Source organism: Arabidopsis lyrata, assembly GCF_000004255.2.
Source record: "Arabidopsis lyrata subsp. lyrata unplaced genomic scaffold ARALYscaffold_8, whole genome shotgun sequence".
NCBI lineage: Eukaryota > Viridiplantae > Streptophyta > Magnoliopsida > Brassicales > Brassicaceae > Arabidopsis > Arabidopsis lyrata.
Genome location: NW_003302548.1, coordinates 2,730,919 through 2,755,267, shown reverse-complemented (window position 1 = coordinate 2,755,267; position 24,349 = coordinate 2,730,919). Strand labels below are relative to the sequence as shown.

Genomic DNA, 24,349 nt, shown 5'->3' with positions numbered 1-24,349 from the left:
TTAAAGCAAACGGATCTTTGAGTATAATTAACTTTTTTAAACTGACCCAAAATTAAACCTCGACTAATAACGGATACTATTGTTTCGCAATAAATACAATTGGATACCGATTAGAAAATTAAATATTTAAACAATCAAAACAATCTCGACTTATATGGTATCTTCTTAATTACTCGATTAACCATTAAATGCATATACTAATAAAGTATTCCTTTAAATTATACCATCAACAAGCAAATCTACCGTAAGATCTTTAAATATGGATACTAATAATGTGGATTTGATATTGCGAACAATATAAACCAATATTTTCCAAAACCTATTTCGCTAAGATGATTTTTAGAATTATTCAACAAGATGATAAATATTTATTAAATTTTGTGAATCATCAAAAATAATAATTAATTTTTAATCATTATATTTCACCTTTCAAAGTTTCAATCTCTCATCTAACAAATAAGATACAGATTCTATTATTCCTATGTCCAAACTCTATTTTGTTGTATGACTAAATAATAATGGGAAAATTAGAAAAAAAGGCTATCTACTAAAAATTTTGTCCATATATACTTTTTTGATGAGATTGTAATTTTGGACGAAATTACCCCTACACCCTATTTTAAATATTTTTTTAAAAAAATAATCAGAAAAACAGGTAGATATACAAGAGTAGAGGTGATTTGTAGTGAAATTTTTTAGATTTGGTTAAAAAAAAATTGATTTTTTTATAGATAAAGTTTCGTCTAATTTTGTTAGAACACGTTTTCTAGAGTTCTGCGAAACTCAGAGTGTGTATTCTGCATTTTTGTACATGTTCTACATATTTTAGACTAGATTTCTGTTCTGAAAATTTTAGAAGTCTGAAAATCATATATCTAAAATATTTAGAACATGCATTCTACGCTTTACTCTATATTCTAAATATTTTAGAATAGCCGTTCTACTAATTTCTACATCTTCTGCCATCGTTAGAAATTGTAATCTTCGTTTAGAAGGAATATTCTACGATGTTGTAGATTTCATTTTCTGAAATTTTTAGAATGCTCTAAATATAGAAAGTAAATCTTTAGAGAAGGAAACAAAATATATTTTTGAGATTACGTTTTAAATGGATATTTATTGTTTAGATTATGATCTACAAGATGTAAAAGTCGTTGTCTACGTTTTTAGACAAAATTAAAACCTAAAACGTTTTCTAAACCCTAAGTTTGTAATCATCTAAGTCGTTGTCCACCACCTTTTTTTTTTTAATGCTAAGAACACGTCTCCTTTCAAATTCTAAAAAGCTTCATGATCCTTTTGCTTGTTCCTAAAGCTGATAGACGTGATGGGAGAAACCCCCTCTCCCCAAAAAAAGAACAAAAAATGTAAATACTTTGAATTCAAATAACACAATCTAAAACCAGACAGCCCCTTATATGACTTGTGGGTTTCATTTGCCTCTTCTTTAATTTTCTTTTATTTCATATCTTTCTTCTTTATGTACATGTACAGCTGATGATCACTGATCTTAGTTTAGAATAAATAATGGAATCTTACGTCTCTGCAAACTTAGGTTTATATTGGGAATAATATACATAAATTAATCATCAACATATGTTTCTTCAAATCCCTGTGGGGATTGTAGTTACCAAGAGATAATTTTGATTTACAACTCCAATATGTGTTCTTCTACGAAAGAAAAAAAAAACGTTATATTAGGTCTAGGATTAGAAGAAAGACTCTTTCTCAATTGGAAGTTTTAATCTTTTAGATTTCTATTTAGTTTTTATAAATAAATTAGGAAGTTTTATTTTTTAATTAATTTTGAGTGAAAATGAGGGTAAAGTTGGGTTTTGATTTTTTAAAAAACCTATTTAACCAATCTACAAAAAAAAGTGTTATATGGACAAATTTTTAAGTAGATATCCTTTTTTCCAATTTTTCCAATAATATTCCCATTAGAGCTGTCAAAGCGAGTTGATTTGTCCCGTTAAGCCCGTTTTGTGATAGGCAAAATATATTTTGACATATAGTTAGTCGGTCCACACGACCCGCGGGTAGCATATATGAAACACAAACCCGTCCCGCAAATGTATGCTGATTTGTGGGGTTGTCTGTGGATTTTGTTTAATTAATTTTAAAGTAACGTAAATTTAAAATACTACTAAAAAAAAAAAAAAATTAGAGAAAATAATTTTATATATCATTATATTTATAAATATTATAATTTCATTTATTAAAAGTTTTTTAAATTAGAAAATGTTGAATAAATTATATTTTTATCAATAAATACTAACATGTAGGCTGATCCGCCAACTCGCGGACGAAAACCGATTAAAACCTATGATCCACTGCGAATTAATCCATGTGTCCCGTTTATTTACGGGTTTAATATATTTTCCCAATTCTGCCCCATAGTGAGATGATTTGGGCTCGACCCACGGTTTTTGATCTATTTTGACTGCTCTAATTCCTATGAATCGTCTAATTTTAGACCTCTAAAACATAAAATTCCATTTTGTAATCATAATTAATATGATCGGTTTAATTATAATCAATTGAATATGTTCTCTACAATTCGTTATTATGAATATTTATATGTACACTACACGATTCGCTCTACTTAAAACATGCACAATATTAAAATCAACGTATGTAAACCAATATTCTCCCGCGGTGGACCGCGGGTCCGATCCTAGTATATGACCAATATTAAAGTATATATGACCAACCATGGATATAGAATGCATAGGTGGACAAAAGTTTAATTATTTATCCTTTATATCCAATTTTCCCTCTAGTTAGTATAGAAGTCAACTCTCACTCGTTTTGGAGAGATTCTTCTAAAGGTATTGGCAGCTTCCATTTTTGGACTAACATTACATGGATTTTACCAAAATGTACATTTCAGAAGATTAATTATACTAATAATAGTAATAACGACGACCAATGACGATAATAATGTCACCATACTAAGTATATATATATCTCACAAAGCTAGGACTTACACATTAATTAATTTCATCACTCAAACTCCTTTTGTTTGCTCTTCGATGGCAGGAGCATCTTTAGTCACTTCTTCTTCTTCCTCTTCTTCCAATGTATCATTGATTTCAACGAGACCTCAAGTATTCATCAATTTCCGAGGAAAAGAGCTACGCAAAGGCTTCATCAGCTTTCTTGTGCCTGCCTTGAAAGACAATAACATCAACGTGTTTATAGACGATCAAGAGGAGAGGGGCAAATATCTAACTAGCCTGTTTGATAGGATGGGTGAGTCGAAAATAGCGTTGGTTATCTTCTCGGAAGATTACACCGAGTCAAAATGGTGTTTGGATGAGCTGGTACAGATCAAAGAATGTATGGATCAAAACAAACTTCGAGTGATTCCCATCTTCTACAAGCTTGATCCCGCGGTGGTGAAACGTCTTCAAGGAAAATTCGGCGATCAATTCAGGGATCTGGAATATAGATATAAACATAAACCAGAAAGACCCCAAAAATGGAAGGAAGCTGTGATTTCTGTTTGCCAAACGTTTGCCTTGTTCTTGCCCGAACACAGGTTTTTATTCTTCCACATCCAAGATTTTGTCTGTTTCTTGTAGTACAATTATAAAGGAAAGCTAGTTACGTTGACTCATTGATTTTTTTTTCCTTATATAAAAGTGACACATCCGATAAAGATTTCATAATGTTAATCGTCAAGGAGGTTGGGAAAGTGCTGCCGGAAGGAGGTTTCTCGGTCTCTGCAAGTCAACATAGTCTCACTATGAGCGAGGCACAAAAGTAAGAGCATTTCTCACTGTTAATTCAGACCATCTATGATATCTTGATGAAACTACAGAGAGCTTCATGAATAGCATGTCTGATGAATAATTTAATCATCAAATGATAGGTTAAGATAATTATCTAAGTAATGGGATTTCCAAAAATTTTAAATAAATCATTAAAAACTGGTTTTAATTGATTATGAGGTTTCATTTTTATAAGTCTATTATTAATACGTTGTATATTACTTTTCAAAAACGTGAAGATTTGAGAAATGTTCTAAATGACAGAAATAGCAAAATCATGTTTTTAAAACAAAAAAAAAATTGTAAAAAATGTCTAGTATTTTTTTTCCTTCATTATTGCTTTGCCATTTATAATAGAAAAGTCTACATTTCCTTCTTAAGGATAAATTAAAAAAATCTGACATTTGCATGAAAAAGAAAAATATATATAGTGAAGCCAAAAAATGTAAGTTACTAGCTATGTGTTATTTTCTCAGCTACTATCCATTATTTTCCTAGTGAACTAATCTATGTTCAAAATTCAAATAAAAGGAACAAACCTCCGAGCTTGTGTTTCCTTAGAACTTTCTCATTTTGATGCTTGGATTTATGTTCAGTGAGGAAGCCGTTGAAATTTACTGGCCAAACAACATGACTGAAATTTTCAGAATAGGAATCAGTTACCGGGGCTATCGTACGAGGTGATAACATTTTGCTTTTCTTGTTTAGTTGATTTTCTTTATATATGTGTTATGTGTATTGGTATCAGTAAATGAAATTGACATGGAGATTTATATATCGACAGTTCAAATTCTTGGTTCTCGGGAGACCAAAAGGTAACACTTTCATGATTGGCGCAAGGGGACTTTCTATTACATAGTCAGAGGATTCAAATTATTGGACCTGGCTCACTCTACCAAACCAAAATCCATAGTAAAACTTCTCTTAACATTATTTATTTTTACGAGTTAGAGAGATAATTTTTAAAAACCATCAAAAACGCATTTTAGAAAATTATTTTAAACTTTTTTTAAGAGCTTTCTTACAATTGATTTGTGGAATTTTCTTGTAAGTTTAGTAATGTTTGGCCTACATATATTCGAAGATTTATTGTCTCATTACTAAACACAATATTTTTCCAGCGAATCAGCCGTGGAAATTGCGTATTTGAGAAAAGTAAGCTCGCTAGACGTAGAAGGAAAGTTTGACACACGATATCTGTCCCCGAGTACAAGGTACGAGGTAGTGTTAGTGGTGTTGTTGCAATACACCAAATTCAAATGGAAGAAACCAGTGAAGCTGAAGCTGGACTTACTTTGTAGTATAGAGCAACCGCAAGAGTGTTGTATGAGCATGGCAGGTCACATAACTAATCAATGGATTGATATTCCAGTTGGCGAGTTCACCACATCGGTGACAAACATCGGGGAAATCTCTTTTGCGATGTATGAACATGAGTGCCAACTGTGGAAGTCAGGGCTCTTTGTCAAAGGTGTTACAATTCGTCCCAAATACTAAGTCATTCATAAGCATTATGGACCTCTCTCTCTCTCTCTATCTTCATCCATCATTTTATGTACCATATATGTAGAGCAAGATGATATTTATTGATTGATTATTTGATACAACATACAAAGATCTATATATACATTTTTGGTGAAGATTTGGCCTCAAAAATCCTTTTACAATTTAAATATTGTACTTTTAGTCCCTACAAATAAAATCTGACAAAATATTTGTCTTAATGAAATTTACAAATCAATTAATAAACTCATCTAACAATTCCTAATTTTTCGTTTACGAGATATCAACTCCTAACAAATGGAAGTCAAATATTCGTAATTAAAACTCTTAATCACCATAATCTCGGTCATATCTTCGAAATTTAATCAACTAACCAAAACTAATCCTAATCAAAGCGTATATACCATTTTAAAAAATTCGTTTAACCAAATATGAGAAAAATTTATCAAATGAAAACTAATAAAACCTCCAAATCATTTTAATATCTACATTTGCATTTAATTAACATTGCTATTAAACCTAATCCTATCTAAATTACCAATAATCTTTCGCAAGAATATCTCATCAGTTTGATTTACTCTCAAACTACCTTGAGCCCGATAATCACTCTCCAGAATCGTTTTCCAGTTTTAGCAACGACATATATTCCTCTCAATCATTGAATGGTACCTGCATTCATTCTCCGAGATTATCTCACTTTAATATCTCTCTTATATCCATTTATAACAAGAAATATATTGCATTACAAACTAATAATCACGCATATTCCTTTTATGTTGGGATCCAAAGATTTTATACCTAATTTTATTCTCCTAAATATATTTTAGCGTGATCACAACTCTACATGCTTAACCTAATTCATTTTACTATATATACACTCATTTGCATTTCAACTCTCACCATCGGTAACTAAACATCTCACTTCACTACCCATCAAAACAAACATTACAAAGTCCACAATGGCTGCTACTTTTGGTTACCTCAAAGATGTCCGTCCTTACAAGATTGGCTGGAGAGTGCAGGTGAAAGTCCTCCACGCCTGGAAACAATACACTTCTGATACTGGTGAGACTCTTGAGTTGGTGTTCTCTGATGAACTGGTAAGCAAATACAAAACATATCAATTTTCCTATACACATCATTTTATCTATTTCCTACCATAACTAATACTTCATTTTGCAGGGGAAGAAAATTCATTGCACTGTCAAAAAGGATTTGGTCTCCAGGTATGTCAACAGTCTAACTGTTGGAGATTGGGTCTTAATTGAGACATTTGGTCTTAGTTATGCTGGTGGTCAATTCCGTCCCACAAATCATCTCTACAAGATGACTTTTGTCAACACCACTACTGTATTTGGTTCTGAACCTAAGTCTGAATCAAACTACCTGTCTTTGGCCAAGTTCCAAAAGATTCACAGTGGAGAGCTTAATCCCCACATTTTGGTTGGTAAGTGATCTATTTATTAAATATGTAAATCATATATATTTATTCTTTTACTATATTATATACTAAACATTTGTATTTGTTTTAACAGATGTCATGGGCCAAATTGTTATGGTATCTGAGTTGGAGAACCTTGAGGCTAATAATAAGCCTACTTGCAAGCTTGATTTCGAAATGAGAGATGAGACGTGATATTTTAACTCTCAACATACTCAGTTTTAGCTTTACAGATTTTCAATATACTGATCTTTTGTATTTGTTTTAGGGATGTGAGAATTGCAGTTACTTTGTGGGGGTCATTTGCTCAGACTGTTTACACAGCCTGTCAAGCTGCTGAAGGCAAGACTGTCGTGTGTCTGATTCGATTTGCTAAGATAAAGGCATTCAAAGGTACCTAACAACTACTCTCAATCATACATACATATGTAGCTACTTTCAGACAGTTTTTGACTTCAGTTCTTATATTACCTAGGTGTTAGGAGCTTATCAAATTCATTTGATGCTACTCAAGTCCATGTCAATCCAGCCTACCCTGAAGTAGCTGCTTTTATCCAATCGTAAGACTTGCCCTAATTATATAGTTCTTATTCTATTTTCTCGATAATTGTTTCATTACCTGCTAACTCATATGTTAAAAATTAGACTCCCGGATGATGGTATAATCTGTGTATTCCGTGAGAGAGTACCAAGATTTGCTATTGTCAATGCCAAAAACGAAGATTATGATGAGTTTCCAAGGAACACAATTTCAGAACTCATCAGTTCTATGGATGTAAGAAACTTTGCTTTCTCAGTCTTTATATCTAGCTTTCTCTAAGTTATATTTTCTATTTTCTTAGGTTGGTAAGGCAAGGCTGATGTGTACGATCTATGCCATTGATACTGATTGGGCATGGTACTACATTAGTTGCAAATCTTGCAATAAGAAGGTCACACATGTCCATGCTGGGGTTAATGGTGTCAACAACAAAGGGAAGAAACCTAGGTTCTGGTGTGACGCGTGCAAGTCTGTGGTCACAGATGTCATTGCTACGGTAATATTCGTAGTCCTGAGTTGTCGTTCTTAAATATATAGCTTCAGTAGCCATCTTATTACATAATTATCTGTTATAGGCTATGATCTATGCTAAGTCATGGATATACTGTTGAGGCAAGACTCCTACTGTTTGATTCAATTTGCTCTGAAATCATTGGTGAATCTGCAGCATCTGTGCTTGATGGCTCAGTTGATGAGGTATGTGCTACTATAATACATACAAAGCTTTTTTTAAAAAAAACATACCAAGCACTGTACTGACTTATACAATACTCTGTAGATTGATGATCCTGAGGATTTGCCTGATCCGGTTAAGAATCTTATTGGGAAGACATTTCTCTTTCTGGTCTGGATTGAGAGAGCAAACATCTTTGATGGAAAAGAAATCTACAAGGTTTCAAAAGTTCTTCAGAAGAATGGACTACTTGAGGAACAATTGTTGGAAGAATCTTCTGACATTGTCAATGCTGCCTCAATTGTATCTGCTGATCAGGTAACTCCTCAGGTTGATATATATAATCTTTGTTTATGTTAATCATCCAACTGTGAGTTTTTGACAACTTGAATTTACTTTTCATTTCTATGGCCAGGTACCTCTAATGCTGGAGTGTAGTCAAGAGACTACTGACTCAATAACTCCATCCTCTAAGCGTGTTTACCCCCTTAATGTTGGAAGCTCTGATGGATCATCAACTTCAAAGAAGTTGTGTATTGAACCAGTGGACTTGGAGAAGTCTAATCCGGAGTTTGTGGGGGAGGTTATACTGGAGTTAGCAGATGTTAAGGCAGAAGACAAAACAAAGGAGAATGTTGATATGAAGAACAAAGGTAAGGTGGTCGAATCTGAGGAAGTTAAGCATGATGATGGTGGAGCTGTGAAGAAATTTGTGGTGAAGAAGGAAGATATCAAGGTGAAGATTGAAAAAAAGAAGTGATCTCTTTAAATCCCTATATGTTTGGATTGTTTCTTAAGTTTGTTTGCTATTTCTGTTGAGAACTATTGCTTCAGTTTTATTTGGTTTTTTCATTTGTTTCTACTGTTGGTTCTTTATGTTTTAAGTTGAATCCTTCAGCGGTATTCAACTTAAATTGAATAATTAAGTTCCTTTTTTCCTAAAATTCATTTGCCTACTATGGTTGTCTTCTGTTATAATTTCATAAACATTTTTATACATAACCTTAGTGCTTTAAGTTTTATCCCCCTAACATGATGTTTTCATGAAAATTAACCAATTATATAGTTTCCGAATACTTACTTTTATGGTTTGCTTGAGACAGTTTTTTGCCAACTGCACCATAACCTATATAAAGATTATCCTGTAAAAAATAAACCAAAGAGTCATTAAGTATTTTTACTTAGATCATTAATGTAATCATAGGGTTATGCATCTAAGTAATAATACATACAAAAGTTTGATGTTCTTATAATAGTATTTAAACAAAATATATACATGTCAATATATTGTTAAGATTTTCAAAATATTTAATCGGAGATAAATATGGAAACTGTATATATATCAAATCATTGAGATACTTGCTTTTTCCAAGTATATTGCTAATGTCAGTCAAGTAATCATTGCTTATAGATAATATAGAAATTTACACGTTTTTTAAGACTCAAACGTTTCATATTTTCTATAACTTCTACTTCTATTCTTCAAACCTGTTAACTATCTTCCCTACATATAAAGAACAGTTTCTCTTTTCTTCTCCACGAAAACTCTCATTCATCACACATTTTCTGTAAAAGGTCAAAGCCGACTTGGCTAATGGAACCTCATCACTACCTATCTGATTTGAATGTGAATCAGACGAGATGGTTGGTCCATGTTAAGATCCTAAGCATGTGGAAGGAGCCTCTGGTGAATGGTAGGGTTGAGACCAGAATGATATAGGCGGACAAAAAGGTATAAACTTAAATGACTATGGATTCTCTACTTTATATTTTATGCTTGGTAGTTTTTGTTGGTTGTGATCAACTCATGTATGGATTTTTATGTGATTTTAGGGTACTAGGATCGATGCAACTATTCCAAATCGATCTTACAATTGGAATTTCAAGCTGTACTGAAACCAACCTTATGGTATTCGCATGTCTGACTTTGAGGTTCTGCAAACTCAAGAGAAGAAAATCAAATATTGTTGCTTCCCATATCACATCAAGTGCAACGCAGACACTACTATGTGGCCTATTAGTGTTGAATGCCCTTATAGTTTCTTTGATTTTGTTTTTCTAGAGACTGTTGAGTTTGCTATGGAAGAGGAAAAAGAGTTTGTAACTGGTAAGGAATTTTATAACAAATTTTATTTAATGTTAGATTATATGGATCTTACTGAACTCTGTTTGTTCTGTTTATATCATCTACTTAGATGCTATTGGTGTTGTCTCGGCTGTGACAACTATCAAAAGGTTTCCTTATGTCACACGTCTGGGTGGGACAGATTATGAATCAAGATATGTGGCCTTCAAGTTAGTGGACCTAGAGTAAGTTTGACTTCTATTGAGTTTGTATCATGTGTTGTGAGTTATCATGTCATCTGCAATTGTTCTTTTTACATAAACGTTTTGTTTCAACACACTATAGGGGTAAGGAGATCAAATGTTGTGCTGTTGGTAAGTGTTGTGAGTTGTTTGTGACTAAATATGCTAAACAGACCACTGCGCCTACTTACAACTACCAACCTATAGTGGCTGTTCTCCGGGGCTGGAGAATCTCAGAGGTTTTTGGTAAGTTTTACAAAAAATAAAGGTGTTTTCATATAAAGGTATCAAATTGTGAGAGTTTTCTATCTATCTGATCCTAATTCATATGAATTAACTACATTTGTCTATATTGTCTCTTAACTATAGTTTGCTTGCATTAAACTTCAGGTACAATTGTTTTAATGAGTGAACATGGTTGTTCACATCTCTACCTAAACCCAAGGTTTCCTGATGTAGATGTCAGAAGATACATGTAAGTTTCTGCCTACACTTATGATTCAAAAGACTCTAAAATTATGAATCATTTTAGTAGCTCTAACATTTTGTTTTTTGTAACACAGTCAGGATTTCACTGAGAAGCAAAGAGCTGACGCTGAGGTTGTGATGTGGGAGGTGGTTGCAGAGAACCAGTAGATGGAGTATCTGTTTCGTTGAGGACCTATGTTAACTTATTGTCCTGTTTTTATGTTTTCCTATTGCACCGTTGGATTCTGTTTTTTCCTCTATTTCAAACTATGGTTACCTTTTGAATAACATGTGTTCATGTGTAATAAATTTCACTTTATGTGGGAATTATAACTCTTATTTGATAACTAATTTAATTTCGTAGCATATTTTTATTGACTTTTTTTGCTTGGTTAATACTCCTAAAATTTATTACTCAAACATAAGGCTCAAGGAAAGACATTTATATGTTTCTTTCTAAACATGTAAGTAGTATTGAAACATACCTTAAGTACTTATTCAATATTAATGACTTAGGAGTTAGCTTGATTCTGTCTATATGTCTTTGCCCTGCAACACCAAAAAAAAGAAAGTTTTATTTCTTTAGGCTACACAATCAAATCACACAATTAGATTTTATTCTGTCTAGGGTTACGTCTAAGAAAGGTTTGAAAATCTTAATACTAGACAAAGAAGGAAAAATTCAGAAGCAAACAACCAATGTTGTTTTCAAGGAGGTTTTTCAGAACATAGGCTAACTTTCCTAATATCATTCTCTGTGAATTGGTTCAGAGAAGGTATGTTTTCTTATTTTAACATACTCTACCGATTTCAATTATGGCTTGAAAACCCCACAATTAAATATTAACACGGAAACAGTTTCTAATTTTCTCAGGCAGCAATCAAGTAACTCAACAGCCAGACAAACAAGCTACCATTCAATATATGATCATTTCAGACATTTCTTTTTTTTTCAATCTTCAATGAAATTATGAGCTCTATCTTTTTATTTCTTTCAATATCTGCCTCAAACATTGTACTACCAGATTGAAGTATGCCTATTCACCATATCTTCTAATCAATCAGCTATAGTTATCTAGAACTACATTTCTAGAAATCAACATATACATTCCAATTAGCTAAGTCAACTATACATGCAGAGATATACAAGTATCTACATCAAAGAAACTTTATCTACTAATTTACTAAACAACCATATACAGTATTCACATGAACCAGAAACAAAGCTATTGGAAAGAAAAGCTATCAATTACTCTTATACGTTACCAATCAATTGAATTTAGTAGAGAAAGTTTGAGACTTTCATGTGTTACCTCAGTAATGGAAGCTTCTTCTGATTGATGATCTCCATCTTCTAGGTTTCGAACTCCATAGATGCAAATTGCATCGTTGAATTAGCTCACCAGTATTATAGAACCACCAGAAATATAATCACTCTTTCAATCTCCAAGCTCAAGAGAAATCAAAAAGCAGAAATTTTTGAAAATTTTTGATATCATATTTAAATATTTCTAACCATAACCAAAATTTTTGAACCAAAACATATATTTGCACATTAACAATAAAGTCCTTATACACTTTCAAAAGTTTTTTAATATACAACAAACACAATAAGACGATACGTACTTTGTACACAACCCGGTACATCGTCGCTTACTGAATATTAATCTCATTCGTTTTATTATAAATATTCAAACATACAACATACTACTCGTACAATTAGCACTACATTGATTTTCATATAGATTCTAATCACACATCTAAATGGGTTATATAAAGACTTATTATGTTTAAAACCTATATTCATTTTTCTTAAAAAAACATATATTATTTTCTTAAAAAAAAAATAGTCCCGCGGTGTACCGCGGGTCAATCCCTAGTATATATACATGAAACTAAGAGAGAATCTATACAAAATATGAATAAAGGATATAAATGAATATATTAATTATAAGAACTTATAACTAAGATAAAAAAAAAAAAAAACTTATAACTAAGATATGATCTTATGATCCCAGAGGAAAGTCCAATCTTGGTAGAGAGTGCCTCAAGTAACGATTGAGAGACTTTTCGTACACACGCCTCCACTAGTTGACCCCACGACCCCATAAAAGGGATAGTGACACATCGACGATACTAGCACGTCCTTATCATTTATTTAGTTTTCTGATTTATTTATATTAATTTCATGGTATAGCTTGGCTGTGAGTCTGTGACAGTAAGAGATAAATGATGCTCACATATTACAACCCTTTTTTTTTTTGTGAACAGTTGTAGTTTCATACAGTTATCTATGAAATCGAGTTACAGGAAATCTAACGAAGGATATTTCTTAAACTTATGTTAGAATCCAAAGAAATACATTCTATAAATTTTCCTAATGAGACCAGTAATTGTGAAACAACTCAGGGGAGAGTTCATCAACTAAATTTAGGTATCAAGCGGGGATTCTTAATTAGTAGGTGAGAAATCCCACTCTTGATCTTCATAAACTCACTTGGCACATTTTCGATTCCATAGCATACCATCATGATTTTTACTCCTCAATTTCTTACAAAGAGATTGGTGAGATCTGCACCAATCGGCTTGAGTTTGTCTGTGAAGAAGTTGATCCGATATTTCTGTTGGGTCTCTTGCTGAGAAAGGCGTACCATGTTTTGCCCCCATCATGTTAAGTGTTGTCTTCTGGCTTGAATCATCATTAGCTTTTCCAAGAAGGTACGTGAATGGATAATTATTGCCCTCTAACCACAGAGAAGGGGAACAAAATAGATTGCAGTCAAGAACGGGTTCATCTAGTAAAAGCTTAAACCCCTTTGAACCTTTATAGTTAACTCGCTTAATCATTCTGTTACATACATTTTTTTTTTTGAATGTAATGTTAAATTATATTCAAAAGAAAAAATAAACGTTTTTACAACTTGTGCAACGGTTTGCTAAAAAGGGAACAGCTGAGAAAAAAATTTAAACATTTAGACAGCCAAGAAACTTAGATACGAGCTTTGATCCATGTTTGGTATGCTGTCTCATATCGCATATCTCCTTTTATGCGAATCGCCGAAATCCGATTCCTTACTTGCTTATCAATCCAAGCTATTAGACAATATGCTCGTTGCGGACTCTCCCCGTGTCTTCTTCTATTCCGTTCTTGCCAAATCGTATAGACTACGACTTGCGTAACGTCTCTTATAAGAAATCCATCCACTCTATCAAGCCGTTCATTTGAGATGTAATCGAGAATGAGGGGCCAGTTGATTGTGTACCTAGCTTTTAGAAGTCCTTTTGCAAGAGCTGCCCAGATTTGTGAGCCATATTGACATGAGAAGAAGAGGTGATCTCTGGTCTCCAACTGGTTTTGACAAAGTACGCAAGTTCCCGCTGCTCCTTGGTTCCATTTTATCATACGCTCACCCGTCGAGAGTCTATTGTGGGCTGCTAACCACATGCAAAAAGAATATTTTGGTGTTGCGTATGCAAACCAAACTCCTCTATGCCATGAGATTGTGGTGGTCGTGGTTCGAATATGGTTCCATGTATCTTTCATAGAAAACTTTGGCCCAAAAATATCATTCTTCCCCTTCCAAACAACAGAGGGATCATCCTTACGTGGTACAAAATCATGAGGGCTGAAAGGTGACAACAGCCAAGCTAGACTTCAAACGACAATGGCAGGGCTCCACAAAACGAGAGGGTTAAAACATTTGCCGTGCACGAAAGATAGCCATTTCAGATTATGATCAATGTGAGAGAGAACTATGAAAAATAAATTTCTTTATTCAACTGTAAAAAAGAGTCTTACACAGCTTAAAATACCAGAAAGATACCAAACAAGACCCTGAAATTAACTTGAACCAGAAACAGAAACTTAATGTCTCTAATAAGAGACTTCCTTTCTGCTCTGTAACTTGTCCAGACGTCCATTGAACACTGAAGTTAAAAGAAAATAAAATGATGGTAAAAAAAAGCTTTTGTAAGCAAAAATTACTCTGCCAAATCCGTTGGCGATGGTAAGAAAGAGGCTTTTGTCTGAAGCAGATGCTTTAGCTTTACACAGAGAGCAAAAAGTACATCAACTGCTCTAGAAGGACTTGCTCCACCAATGACATCTGTAAAGATACACGACCATGAACCACATTTTTACAAAGGGACAATTTTCTCTATAACTACTTGGAGTTTTTGGTAAGAATATGGCTCACCTGAAACATCGTCATCCCCCCTTGGATATTTTTCAACTACTTGCTTGGAGATCTCCCATTATTGGAGTTACACTTGCCCCACAAGTTCGGGTGATACTGGATGGTATCAATTCGTCTGACTTTTCGTTTATTCTTTGGTCGTCTATCAACACTTCTTTTTTTATTTTTCGCTGAGGTTCCTTATAGCTCACTTCAACAGGCATATCATACGTTGCCTCATGAGAACTGTTTTTGTTTTTATTTTTTTCGTACACCAAACTCAAACCGCACCTCAACACCTTTCCTATCTCACTTGTCCCACCTGTCACAGTAAACTCAAGGGAGGCTTCAGTAAAATTGCATTTGTCAGAGTTCTCGTCTTTGAGACACCTTATGGTATGTGGGCAACTAATGTAGGCTATAAAAACATGATTTGACTGAATCGTTTCTCCTTCTCTAGTCCAACTTCCTACTGGGCAAGTAAAGGGGATCCATGATGTTCTTCCAGCTTTTATCGTAAAGGTGCATGCCACCGACAAGCCGCTGGTTTGATCTTCGACACCAGGAAATGAGATTACAGCACATAAAGCTATCCCAGAAAGGCTCTTGTCATGCCAATGTGGGAGCAGTTTGAGTTCCAACCGAGATCCAACTCCGTCATGACAAAACCACGAAGGCACCTCACATCCAGGGAAGCAAGTGGTGAACAAAGCCTCTGAACTAAGACCCTGCAACATTATAGAAAAGGAAAATCATAAATTGTGGAGTTTCATTTTAATATAAGAATCAAAGAGAGGGATACAGAGAGCCACATACATGTAATAGAATTAGATATAGAGAGGTACCTCATCATAGTGTTTACGAGCATCTGATAGTAACTGGCATTTCCTTTGCGCATACGATGCAATTTCCTCCTTTGCAGCTTGCTCCAGGTTACCACAGTTGGTGAAATTGAAAGTGCAGTGGTTCTGCACGGTCGGCATGATGCGGGCCAGCGGTTTTGCAACAGTCTTCAGTGCGCTACAGCCGTCTGCATCAAAGTACTGAAGATTTGGTGGTAACTCTGGAACAGAGGTAAGACTCTTACAATACTTCAAATCCAGCCGTGTTAATTGAGAAAGTTGATTGATGTCAGCTGGAATGCAGCTAAGATGATCATTGAAGCTTAAGCATAGATACTGCACTGATGGTAACTGTGGCATCGTTTTTATGGCTGTCCTATCCAGGAGTAAAATTTTTAAAGAGCTCTTGTTGACTTCTGGAAAATTCTGGAGCTTTTTACAACCAGAGAGTACCAGCTTTTGAAGAGCTTTCAGCTTATCAACACAGGTCGGGATATTCTCTAGCAGTTCGCAGTCCTTCATATTTAATAAGACAAGTTTCTTGAGGTTCACCACGTTGTCAGGAAGTTGACTTATTGCTGTTCTGTCTAAGTGTAAAGCTTCTAGATTTTCTGGAATCAACGGGAATTTCTTGAAGCTTGTGCAGCCGCTGAGGGTGAGACTTTTCAGTGATTTGGAATCCACATCTGCAAGAGATTCAAGACGTGTGCACCCTTCAAGGTTCAGTCCTTGAAGATTTGGAGCCTTTGATAATCCTGACAAGCTGCTCAACATACTTGAGTGATTGAGATCGACCCATTTTAAGACTGGTGTATCCTGTGAGAGCAATACATTTAGCCACCAGTAAAAAAAACTACACATGTTCATTTAACGAAAAAAGGCTACAAAAACACACCTTGTCACCCTCCCAAAGTCGTTCAATCTCACTGTATGGCAGCTTAAGGTCGACGAGATTAATCGGGTTGAAAGCTTCGGGAAGTTCATCTAATGGGAATTTCAACCAGTGGAGGCATCGAACCTCTTTCAATGGTAGCTTAAGTCCATCAGGGATGTTAATCCTATTTTCAGTTTTACATTCCTGAGGACAATGAGAATTATAGACCTTGAGATACCGTAGATTAGTCATACGGTTGAAGTGATCTTTAGCTAAGCTCGTTTCGCCCTTCACTTGAGACAAATCTAGGAAAATACCTCTGACATGGGCAGCTCTCTAGTAATAATTAAAAACAATAACCAACACGATATTAGCAAAGAGAATAAAAAAAAAAGTAAGCTTTGGTCAATAACAATCAGGAGGAGCTCACCATTTCTTTCTGCACTACATTAATTTTGCCTTCCTTGATTATGTCTTGATGGCGCCACAACCTTCGTCCTGTGCGATCATCTTCAGTGGATGTTTTAGGATCAAGTTCCCTCGAAAATGTATACAGTAGATCATGCATCTCCACTCGACCGTCACAAGTATTAATCAGGAACTTATCCGTGAGAGCTTTTACTGCACTCATTGCTTCAGATGAAGCAAGTAAACTTTCTACATAAGCCACATCCTGCGATCTGAAACAAGCTATGTCTAGAAATGCTTTTTTCTGATCTGAACTCAATTCATCATAACTCACTCGGAAGACACTTTCAATAAAAGGGCTGGGACTCTCTGCGAGTAACTTCCGTTTTTCTTCCCACTGCAGCCTTCCCTTTCCATAAAGTTCTTTACCCAATATTTTGAGAGCAAGTGGAAGGCCTCTGGCAAAATGCACAAACTCTTTTGAAAGCTGCATGAAATCTTCAGGAGGATTAGCTTCATCAAAGGCATGATAGTGGAAAAGTTTCAAGCCATCTTGGTGGTTCAGTAGCGGGACCACGTAAGTATCTGTTACCCAATCCTTTAGTAAGGACATGTCATTTGTTGCAATGACAATCCTGCTTCCTTCAGTAATCCAGTCGCGTTTCCCAAGAAGAGCGTCTATCTGTTCACTTTTACTAACATCGTCAAGAATGACAAGAACTTTCTCGTTGAGAAGTAGACCCTTAAACACTTCGTATGGGTCTTCAACATTTTCTAAGGTGGACACATTAAACGCTAGTAACTCTCGTACAAGCAATTTGGGCAAGATATCAAAATCCTCGGAGGGATTTGACTTTCCACGGATTTCATCGATTAATGCGCACCTATTAAACTTATTCTGCCACTTGTTAAAGAGCTCTTTCAGCAGTGTGGTTTTACCAATTCCAGGCATACCAACAACTCCGATGATACAAGTTTTCTTGATTGTACGATCCAATTTCTCTTCCAATTCCTTTAGGCGTAGTTCGTTTCCAAAAGTCTCATGCTTTTCTTCTCCTGAGGAAGTTCGAGTGTCCCTATTTGGTGAAGGATTGACAGAGGTAGTTTGGCTTCCCTCCGATGGAATTCTGATCAGCGCTTTCCTAATGTCATCCACAGTTTTTTTTACTATTTCGCTCTCCTCGCTGCAATACGAGTGAGGAAAATTACTAATGAAATCACGACCTTGCTAAATTCCGATGAAAAGTTTTGTAATTCGATCTCTACAATTGTAATCACTAGTGTTCTACAGGGTTGAGCTTTTGATAAATTTTCAACAACTTGAGCAAAATCAGTTACCTTTTTTCATCGACCACGGTGCCCATTATACCAGAAACCGCTTTCAAAGCGTCCTCCCATTTCTCCTTCCCCTCATCATATTCATTCATGGCCAAACTCCTGAATGTATCACCAAAGTCTCCCATCAAATATTTCACCGTGGATGGCTCTACCTTGTAAAAGATGGGAATCACCTCGAGTGTTCCTTCATCCATACAATCCTTGATCTTCGCCACCTCTCTCATGCACCAGACGGACTCGGTGTACTTCCCAGAGAAGATAACCAGAGCTATTCTTGACTTCTGTATCCTATCCAATAGTATTTCTATGGGTTTGCCTCGGTCTTCGAGCTTGTCGATGAAGACGTTAATGTCCTTACTTTGCAAGGCCGTGACGAGATGGCTGACGAATCCATTGCGTAACTCTGCCCCGCGAAAATTGATGAACACTTGATGTTGAGGTGGCCGTTCTTCAACCGTCGACGATATGGCCATGGCCAAAAACTGTTTCGGGTCTGGTTGCGTTTGTTTGAAGAAAAGTTTTAGAGACAAAAGGCACAATCACAAGTTGTCCTGCATCGATAGTCTAAAGTTTTGATTTGTATTTTTTTTTTTTAACATCTATTTGATTTGTATTTTTCTATCTTCTCATGGATGTAGTTGTTTATTAATTTATTTTATTAAAGAGAAATTTTCATATATATAATATCAAATATTTTTTTATTTCCATAAAAAAAAATTATTTTTTGCACTTAGAAAAAGTACACACGTCATATTTTTTTTACTCATTTTAATATTCGAAATCTGAGTTGTACATAGGCATGTTAACGGAGCGGATATCCGGTTTTTTTAGGATATTCGTATCCGTATCCGTATCCGTATTATCCGTGATTTTAGTATCCGTATCCGTATCCGAAAATTCTGGATATCCGCTATCCGGATATCCGTTAAAAATCCGATTATCCGCGAATATCCGCGGATATCCGTAGACATGCAAAAAAATATATATATATTATTTTTTAATATAAAAATACTGTATTTTCGTATAAAAATACCGTATTTTCGTATAAAAATACTGTATTTCGTATAATTATACCGTATTTTGTATAAATATACTCATATTTTCGTATAAAAATACAAAATAACCGGATATCCGTTATCCGTTTTTAAAATTAACATTATCCGTATCCGTATCCGTATCCGGAATATCCGTTATTTTATTATCCGTATCCGTATCCGTTTTCCCAGATATCCGTTTTTTCGGATTAAAAACGAATACGGATACGGATATCCGCGGATACCGGATAATAATCTTAGGCCTAGTTGTACACACAGTTTAGAATCTCTAGTCTCTACCCAATATATGTTAACCTAATTAAAAACTCTCATCTTTCTCTTTTTCTCTAGCTTTTGAAAGTTAGTGTTACATAATCAAAAATCTTTTAGATTTGAAGCTTCTACCTAATTTAAAATAAAAAAATCTTTGATATGTGGATTTATTTTTGTTAGGAACTAAACGAAATAACAAACTGAGTTAAACACCATAAATATCATCGTTACAAGATGTAGTAAAATAGATGTATGGTTCAGATTTTAGAATTCGAAATACTAGATATAAGTATAAGTTCTTGTATTTTAAATACGCAAAACAATTGTGTATTTTTATGGAATTTAATACTTTTCTAAGTGCACAATTGTGTAGTTTTTTTGGACATTTAGCGTATTTGTATAAATTGTTTTCTGTATTAAATATAACTTTCAAGACCGATAATTCTATGTTCGGCCATTGACCCTGCCATTGCCAGCTATTGATAGTGACGTTGAGTGCTACATTTAAATTATAATAAACCAATGAGCGAAAGATTCGTTATTAAATAACCATCGCCAGTTAGGGATAATCATGTGATGCAAGGTCAGATTGGACACTAATACCCATTATTCGTACTTAACCCGTTATCTAATTTCAAAAATGTCATAAATTAAATTTTGTTTGTCGTGAATTAAATTACCAATTTTTAGTGAGTTTCCAATTGAATCGTTAACTTATGTTGACTTTACCAAATCAAACATGTCGTTAAGTCAACTGAAGGGCCAATTTAACGGAGTTAAGTTAATATTAACAGATTTCGTTAAGCTCTAAAATAACGTAGTTTGTGTTATATAAAAAAAAAAAACTGAGGTTCGACAAGTTCGAACCACTCACCTTGGAGGGTAAACAATCGTTACATAATGAATGTTATAATCATTTTACAAAAATTAAAAGATATACTCTTCATCATCTCTCTCTCATCTCGTTCCCCTTTCTGCAAAAAATGACCACATGCTTTGGAATAAACTCAATCTCTAAGTGGTTTCGAGTGTGCACAGAAACATGAACAAGATGAAAAAGTAGTACTCCCTCTGTATTTGAAAAAATGTCGTTTCAACTGTTTTTGGGTGAATTAAGAAAGGGCACAGAATTACAAAACTAACCTTATGAGAAACGATTATTTACAATTATATTTTTGGTATCTGTAGTTTTGGTAATTTAGACTGATTAATTATGATCAATTAATTGGGGGTAATTTAGGAAATTTTATGCAAAAGTTGTTAAAATGACAACTAATTAAAAACACAGAAAAAATGCTAGAACGACATTTATTCAAATACGGAGGGAGTATATGTTTTGTGTAAAACTATCATTTAAACACTTCGGCTTAGGTGGTTGTGATTGTTTTCTCTTTGTGGTGAGAGATTCGAATCCCATATTTATGTTTTTTTTAAACAAAAACAACGATTTTTGAATTTAACGGATCTGTTAATATTGACCAGGGCCGGCTCAATTAATTTGGAGTCCCTGTACAAATTTTAAAAATTGGCCCTTTCTCATATTAAAAAAAAAGGGGCCTTTTTCATGTTAAAAAAATCTAAAAAATTGGCATTTTTCATACTAAATAAAATACTTGGACATTTTTCATACTAAAAATATCTTAAAGTTTTTAAAATACCTTTTTTTTCTTACTAAAAAAAAAAATTGGGCCCTTAAATTTATCCAAAAACATTTTGGCCCGAAACATTTGCTCCCTTAGAACCCCCCTAACGCCGGCCCTGATATTGACTTAACCCCGTTAAATTGGTCTGTTAATTAACTTAACGGCGTGCCTTATTTGGCAAAAGTCAACGAAAGTTAACTATTTAATTGAAAAATTAATAAAATTTGCCAATTAATTCAACACAAGCAAAGTTCAAGTTTGTTTTCAATACATTTCGTAAGTCGAGGCTTTTTATGATATTATTCTGAAAGTAAAAAGCTAATTTTATAATTTTATATTTTTGGAACTATATGTTTATGAATTCTTTTTCTTTTTTAAACAAATACTTTTGTTTTGGAATATAAGTTTATTATACAGAAAACCTTTTTATACATGAATTATCAATAAATATGTGGGTAAGAGAAAAAGATTGGGTATCTAGCGGGTCATGTATTTATAACGGCTACCCATTTTTTCGGGTATCCGTTATTTACGAGTCGTGTAAGAGTAATTGTTTTTTACTATCCGTAAAGATCTGGTCGAATAAAGGGTATATATCTACATTGTTGCCTAAATAAAACAATTCAAATAAACTGATGTCCCATCATTACCATATCGTCTGTATTAGCGGAAATGTAATTTTATTCTCAAATCTAATAACCTTAAATAATTTATTGAATTGTTATACCGTTAAAATTGAAAAAAACAGGGTATATTTGTTGAGAAATAAAAATACACCGTATAATTTGTTCGGGTCAAAATACACCATTTTCTCAAAATTTGAGTGGTTCAACTGCTAGGCCACGCATTTTTATATAATAAATCACAAGTCAATTCTAAAAAAACTGCAACCCTCTCCATTCGACACCTGTCCTAAGTCCCAATTTTTACACTTTCATATTTCTAAACAATTAAACTTTTAATATTCGAAAAAAAAAAAGACAAATCCGTTATTCGTATCCAACCCGTTATGTGATGCAAAGGTAGGATTTTAGACATTCATATCCGTTATTCGTATCCAACCCGTTATCCGATTCGTTTCTATTTAGGAAAAAAGGTATCAGTGATCAATAGGGTATGAGAAAGGGTACAGTAATTTTAGTATTTTTAGTTAAGGGCCAAATATCAGGTATTAATTTTTTTTTTAATAACCGTCTTGATCCGTTATCAGCTTTACTACACGATCTGTAAATACTCGATTTATTAGTGTTTTATAATCTTCTAAAATTTTATAAATATATCTTAGAGTGAAAGTTGAAGGGAAATGCCATAAAAGGACTTGAACTTTGGTTATCGTGAATTAAATTGTCAATTTTAAGTGACTTTCATCTTTAACTTATTTTGACTTTGCCAAATCAAGTACGTCGTTAAATCGACTGACATACCAATTTAACGGAGTTAAGTCAATGTTAGCAGATTCCGTTAGTTAAACTCTAAATCGACGTATTTTTATGTTATTTAAAAAAAAATCTGAGGTTCGAACTACTCACTTTAGAGAGTGAAAAAAAGTTACATAACCACCGGAACTGAAATTTTTGAAGTGTAATTTTAGACAAGTTAAAAGATATATACTCTTCATCTAGTTCCTCTTTCTACGAAAAATCACCAAATGCTTCGGAATAAACCTAATCTCTAGGTGGTTTCTAGCGTGCACACAAACAAGAACAAGATGACAGTGAGATGATGAAAAAGTAGTATATGTTTTAATATATGTAAAACTATCTTTGAAACACCCTAGTTCAGGTAGGTTTGTAATGATTGTTTTCTCTTTGTGGTGAGAGGTAGGAATTCTATTGGGTTTTCCAAGCTGGCAAGCTCATTCCAACTCCACAATAGTATGATATTATCTCTTTTGGGTCTAAAGACAACGCCATTTGTTATTGGGCTCCTTCCCAAAATGCCTCAAATTAATTAGAGTTGTACTTGGCTTATATATTAGAAACTTCTTTTCTAAAATACTGTAATTAACTAGAAATTGACCCGCGGTACACCGCAGGGCTATATTTTATTTTTAAAAATCAAAATTTAAATCTTTTGAAGGTTATCTACAGATATAACCTATAGTTTTTTTTTAAAAAATGTCTATATATATATATATATATCTATATATTATTTAGTGTGAGTGTACGATTAGTATGTTTTAGGTTTCAATTTTTAAAATATAGAAATGAAAACATACAGTTCATTAAGTAACGATGTATGATGGATTTAAATTTAATTTCTTTTGTTGTTTGCATTTTATTATAATATTTTTAAATAATATAAGTAATTTTATATATGTCAAAAATGATATTTTTGGTTTGTAATTTTTTGAGTAAATAAATATTATAACAAGCAGTATGGATGTAATTGTAGCAAGGATAGTTATGGCTAATAAATATATTTTGTAAAGATTTTTTGGCAATGATTGTTTAGGTTAATATCTTTGATGTAATTTTGAAAATCTAAATAATAAATTCCAATGGGATGCCATCGTAAATAGTAGTAAACTCAAGGGCTATGTTTCTTTTTAAAAAATCGATTTTTTTTAAAAGATTATCTATTGATTCTATTGATATAACCTATTGTTTATTAAAAAAAAAATCAACCCGCATGAAACAATATTCTTGAAGAATTTCTATTGTTGATGATAAATTGATATTAATTACAATAGGTTTCCAAATATTGAGGGATTTTAAAAAGATTATTTTCTATTTTGAGTTTGTATAATCATTTTAAATAATCTGCATTCAATGCGATAATTAAGGGATTTTGTTATAATTAATGAAAATATGAAAAAATCTTGGAATATCTTTCCATTACTCGATTTTTTTTTTGATTTTGTCATTAACCTATTTTTATTAATATTTTTGTTTTACATAATAAGAAATTAAAACGGATCAAAACTAACTCTAATTCATAAAATTATTATATAATAAATGTGATCAAATTACATATATAATTTGTTTTTAAAACATTCTTATTGTTGATCCTTTCTTAAGTAGTACACCACATTACTCTTTCTCCAATAATAC

The 24,349-nt window shown here is 33.4% G+C and overlaps 2 protein-coding genes and 1 long non-coding RNA gene across 4 annotated transcripts; 1 reads left to right on the top strand and 2 right to left on the bottom strand.

Moving 5' to 3' along the window:
- The first annotated feature begins 2,971 nt into the window (after positions 1 to 2,971).
- LOC9299609 (protein PHLOEM PROTEIN 2-LIKE A5) lies at positions 2,972 to 4,734 on the top strand. The gene is made up of 4 exons (XM_021010548.1): positions 2,972 to 3,544; positions 3,649 to 3,768; positions 4,373 to 4,456; positions 4,561 to 4,734. Exons 1-4 carry the CDS (start codon positions 3,036 to 3,038, stop codon positions 4,604 to 4,606), a joined length of 759 nt encoding a protein of 252 aa, XP_020866207.1. The 5' UTR covers positions 2,972 to 3,035; the 3' UTR covers positions 4,607 to 4,734.
- Positions 4,735 to 5,680: 946 nt separating this feature from the next.
- On the bottom strand, positions 5,681 to 7,748 carry LOC110224484. Of its 2 annotated transcripts, XR_002329010.1 has the most exons (3): positions 7,340 to 7,748; positions 6,260 to 6,376; positions 5,681 to 5,948 (listed from the first exon to the last, which is right to left on the bottom strand). It is a non-coding gene; the product is annotated as an uncharacterized LOC110224484 (long non-coding RNA). The 2 variants fall into 2 exon arrangements; XR_002329009.1 differs by having other exon boundaries at positions 6,260 to 7,748.
- A 6,726-nt stretch (positions 7,749 to 14,474) lies between these two features.
- LOC9301374 (inactive disease resistance protein RPS4) lies at positions 14,475 to 18,831 on the bottom strand. The gene is given in 7 exon segments (XM_021010563.1): positions 14,475 to 15,016; positions 15,018 to 15,072; positions 15,075 to 15,612; positions 15,730 to 16,542; positions 16,622 to 16,936; positions 17,031 to 18,192; positions 18,347 to 18,831. Coding segments are annotated over 7 exon segments (3,435 nt in total). The 5' UTR covers positions 18,820 to 18,831; the 3' UTR covers positions 14,475 to 14,937.
- Between the last annotated feature and the right edge of the window lie 5,518 nt (positions 18,832 to 24,349).

What these genes read in the sequence shown, in the direction of transcription:
- LOC9299609 (XM_021010548.1), top strand. Translation starts at nt 3,036, where the DNA reads ATGGCAGGAGCATCTTTAGTCACTTCTTCTTCTTCCTCTTCTTCCAAT. An exon ending in TTGTTCTTGCCCGAACACAG is followed by an intron (nt 3,545 to 3,648) that starts GTTTTTATTCTT and finishes CTTATATAAAAG; the next exon opens with TGACACATCCGATAAAGATT. An exon ending in ACTATGAGCGAGGCACAAAA is followed by an intron (nt 3,769 to 4,372) that starts GTAAGAGCATTT and finishes ATTTATGTTCAG; the next exon opens with TGAGGAAGCCGTTGAAATTT.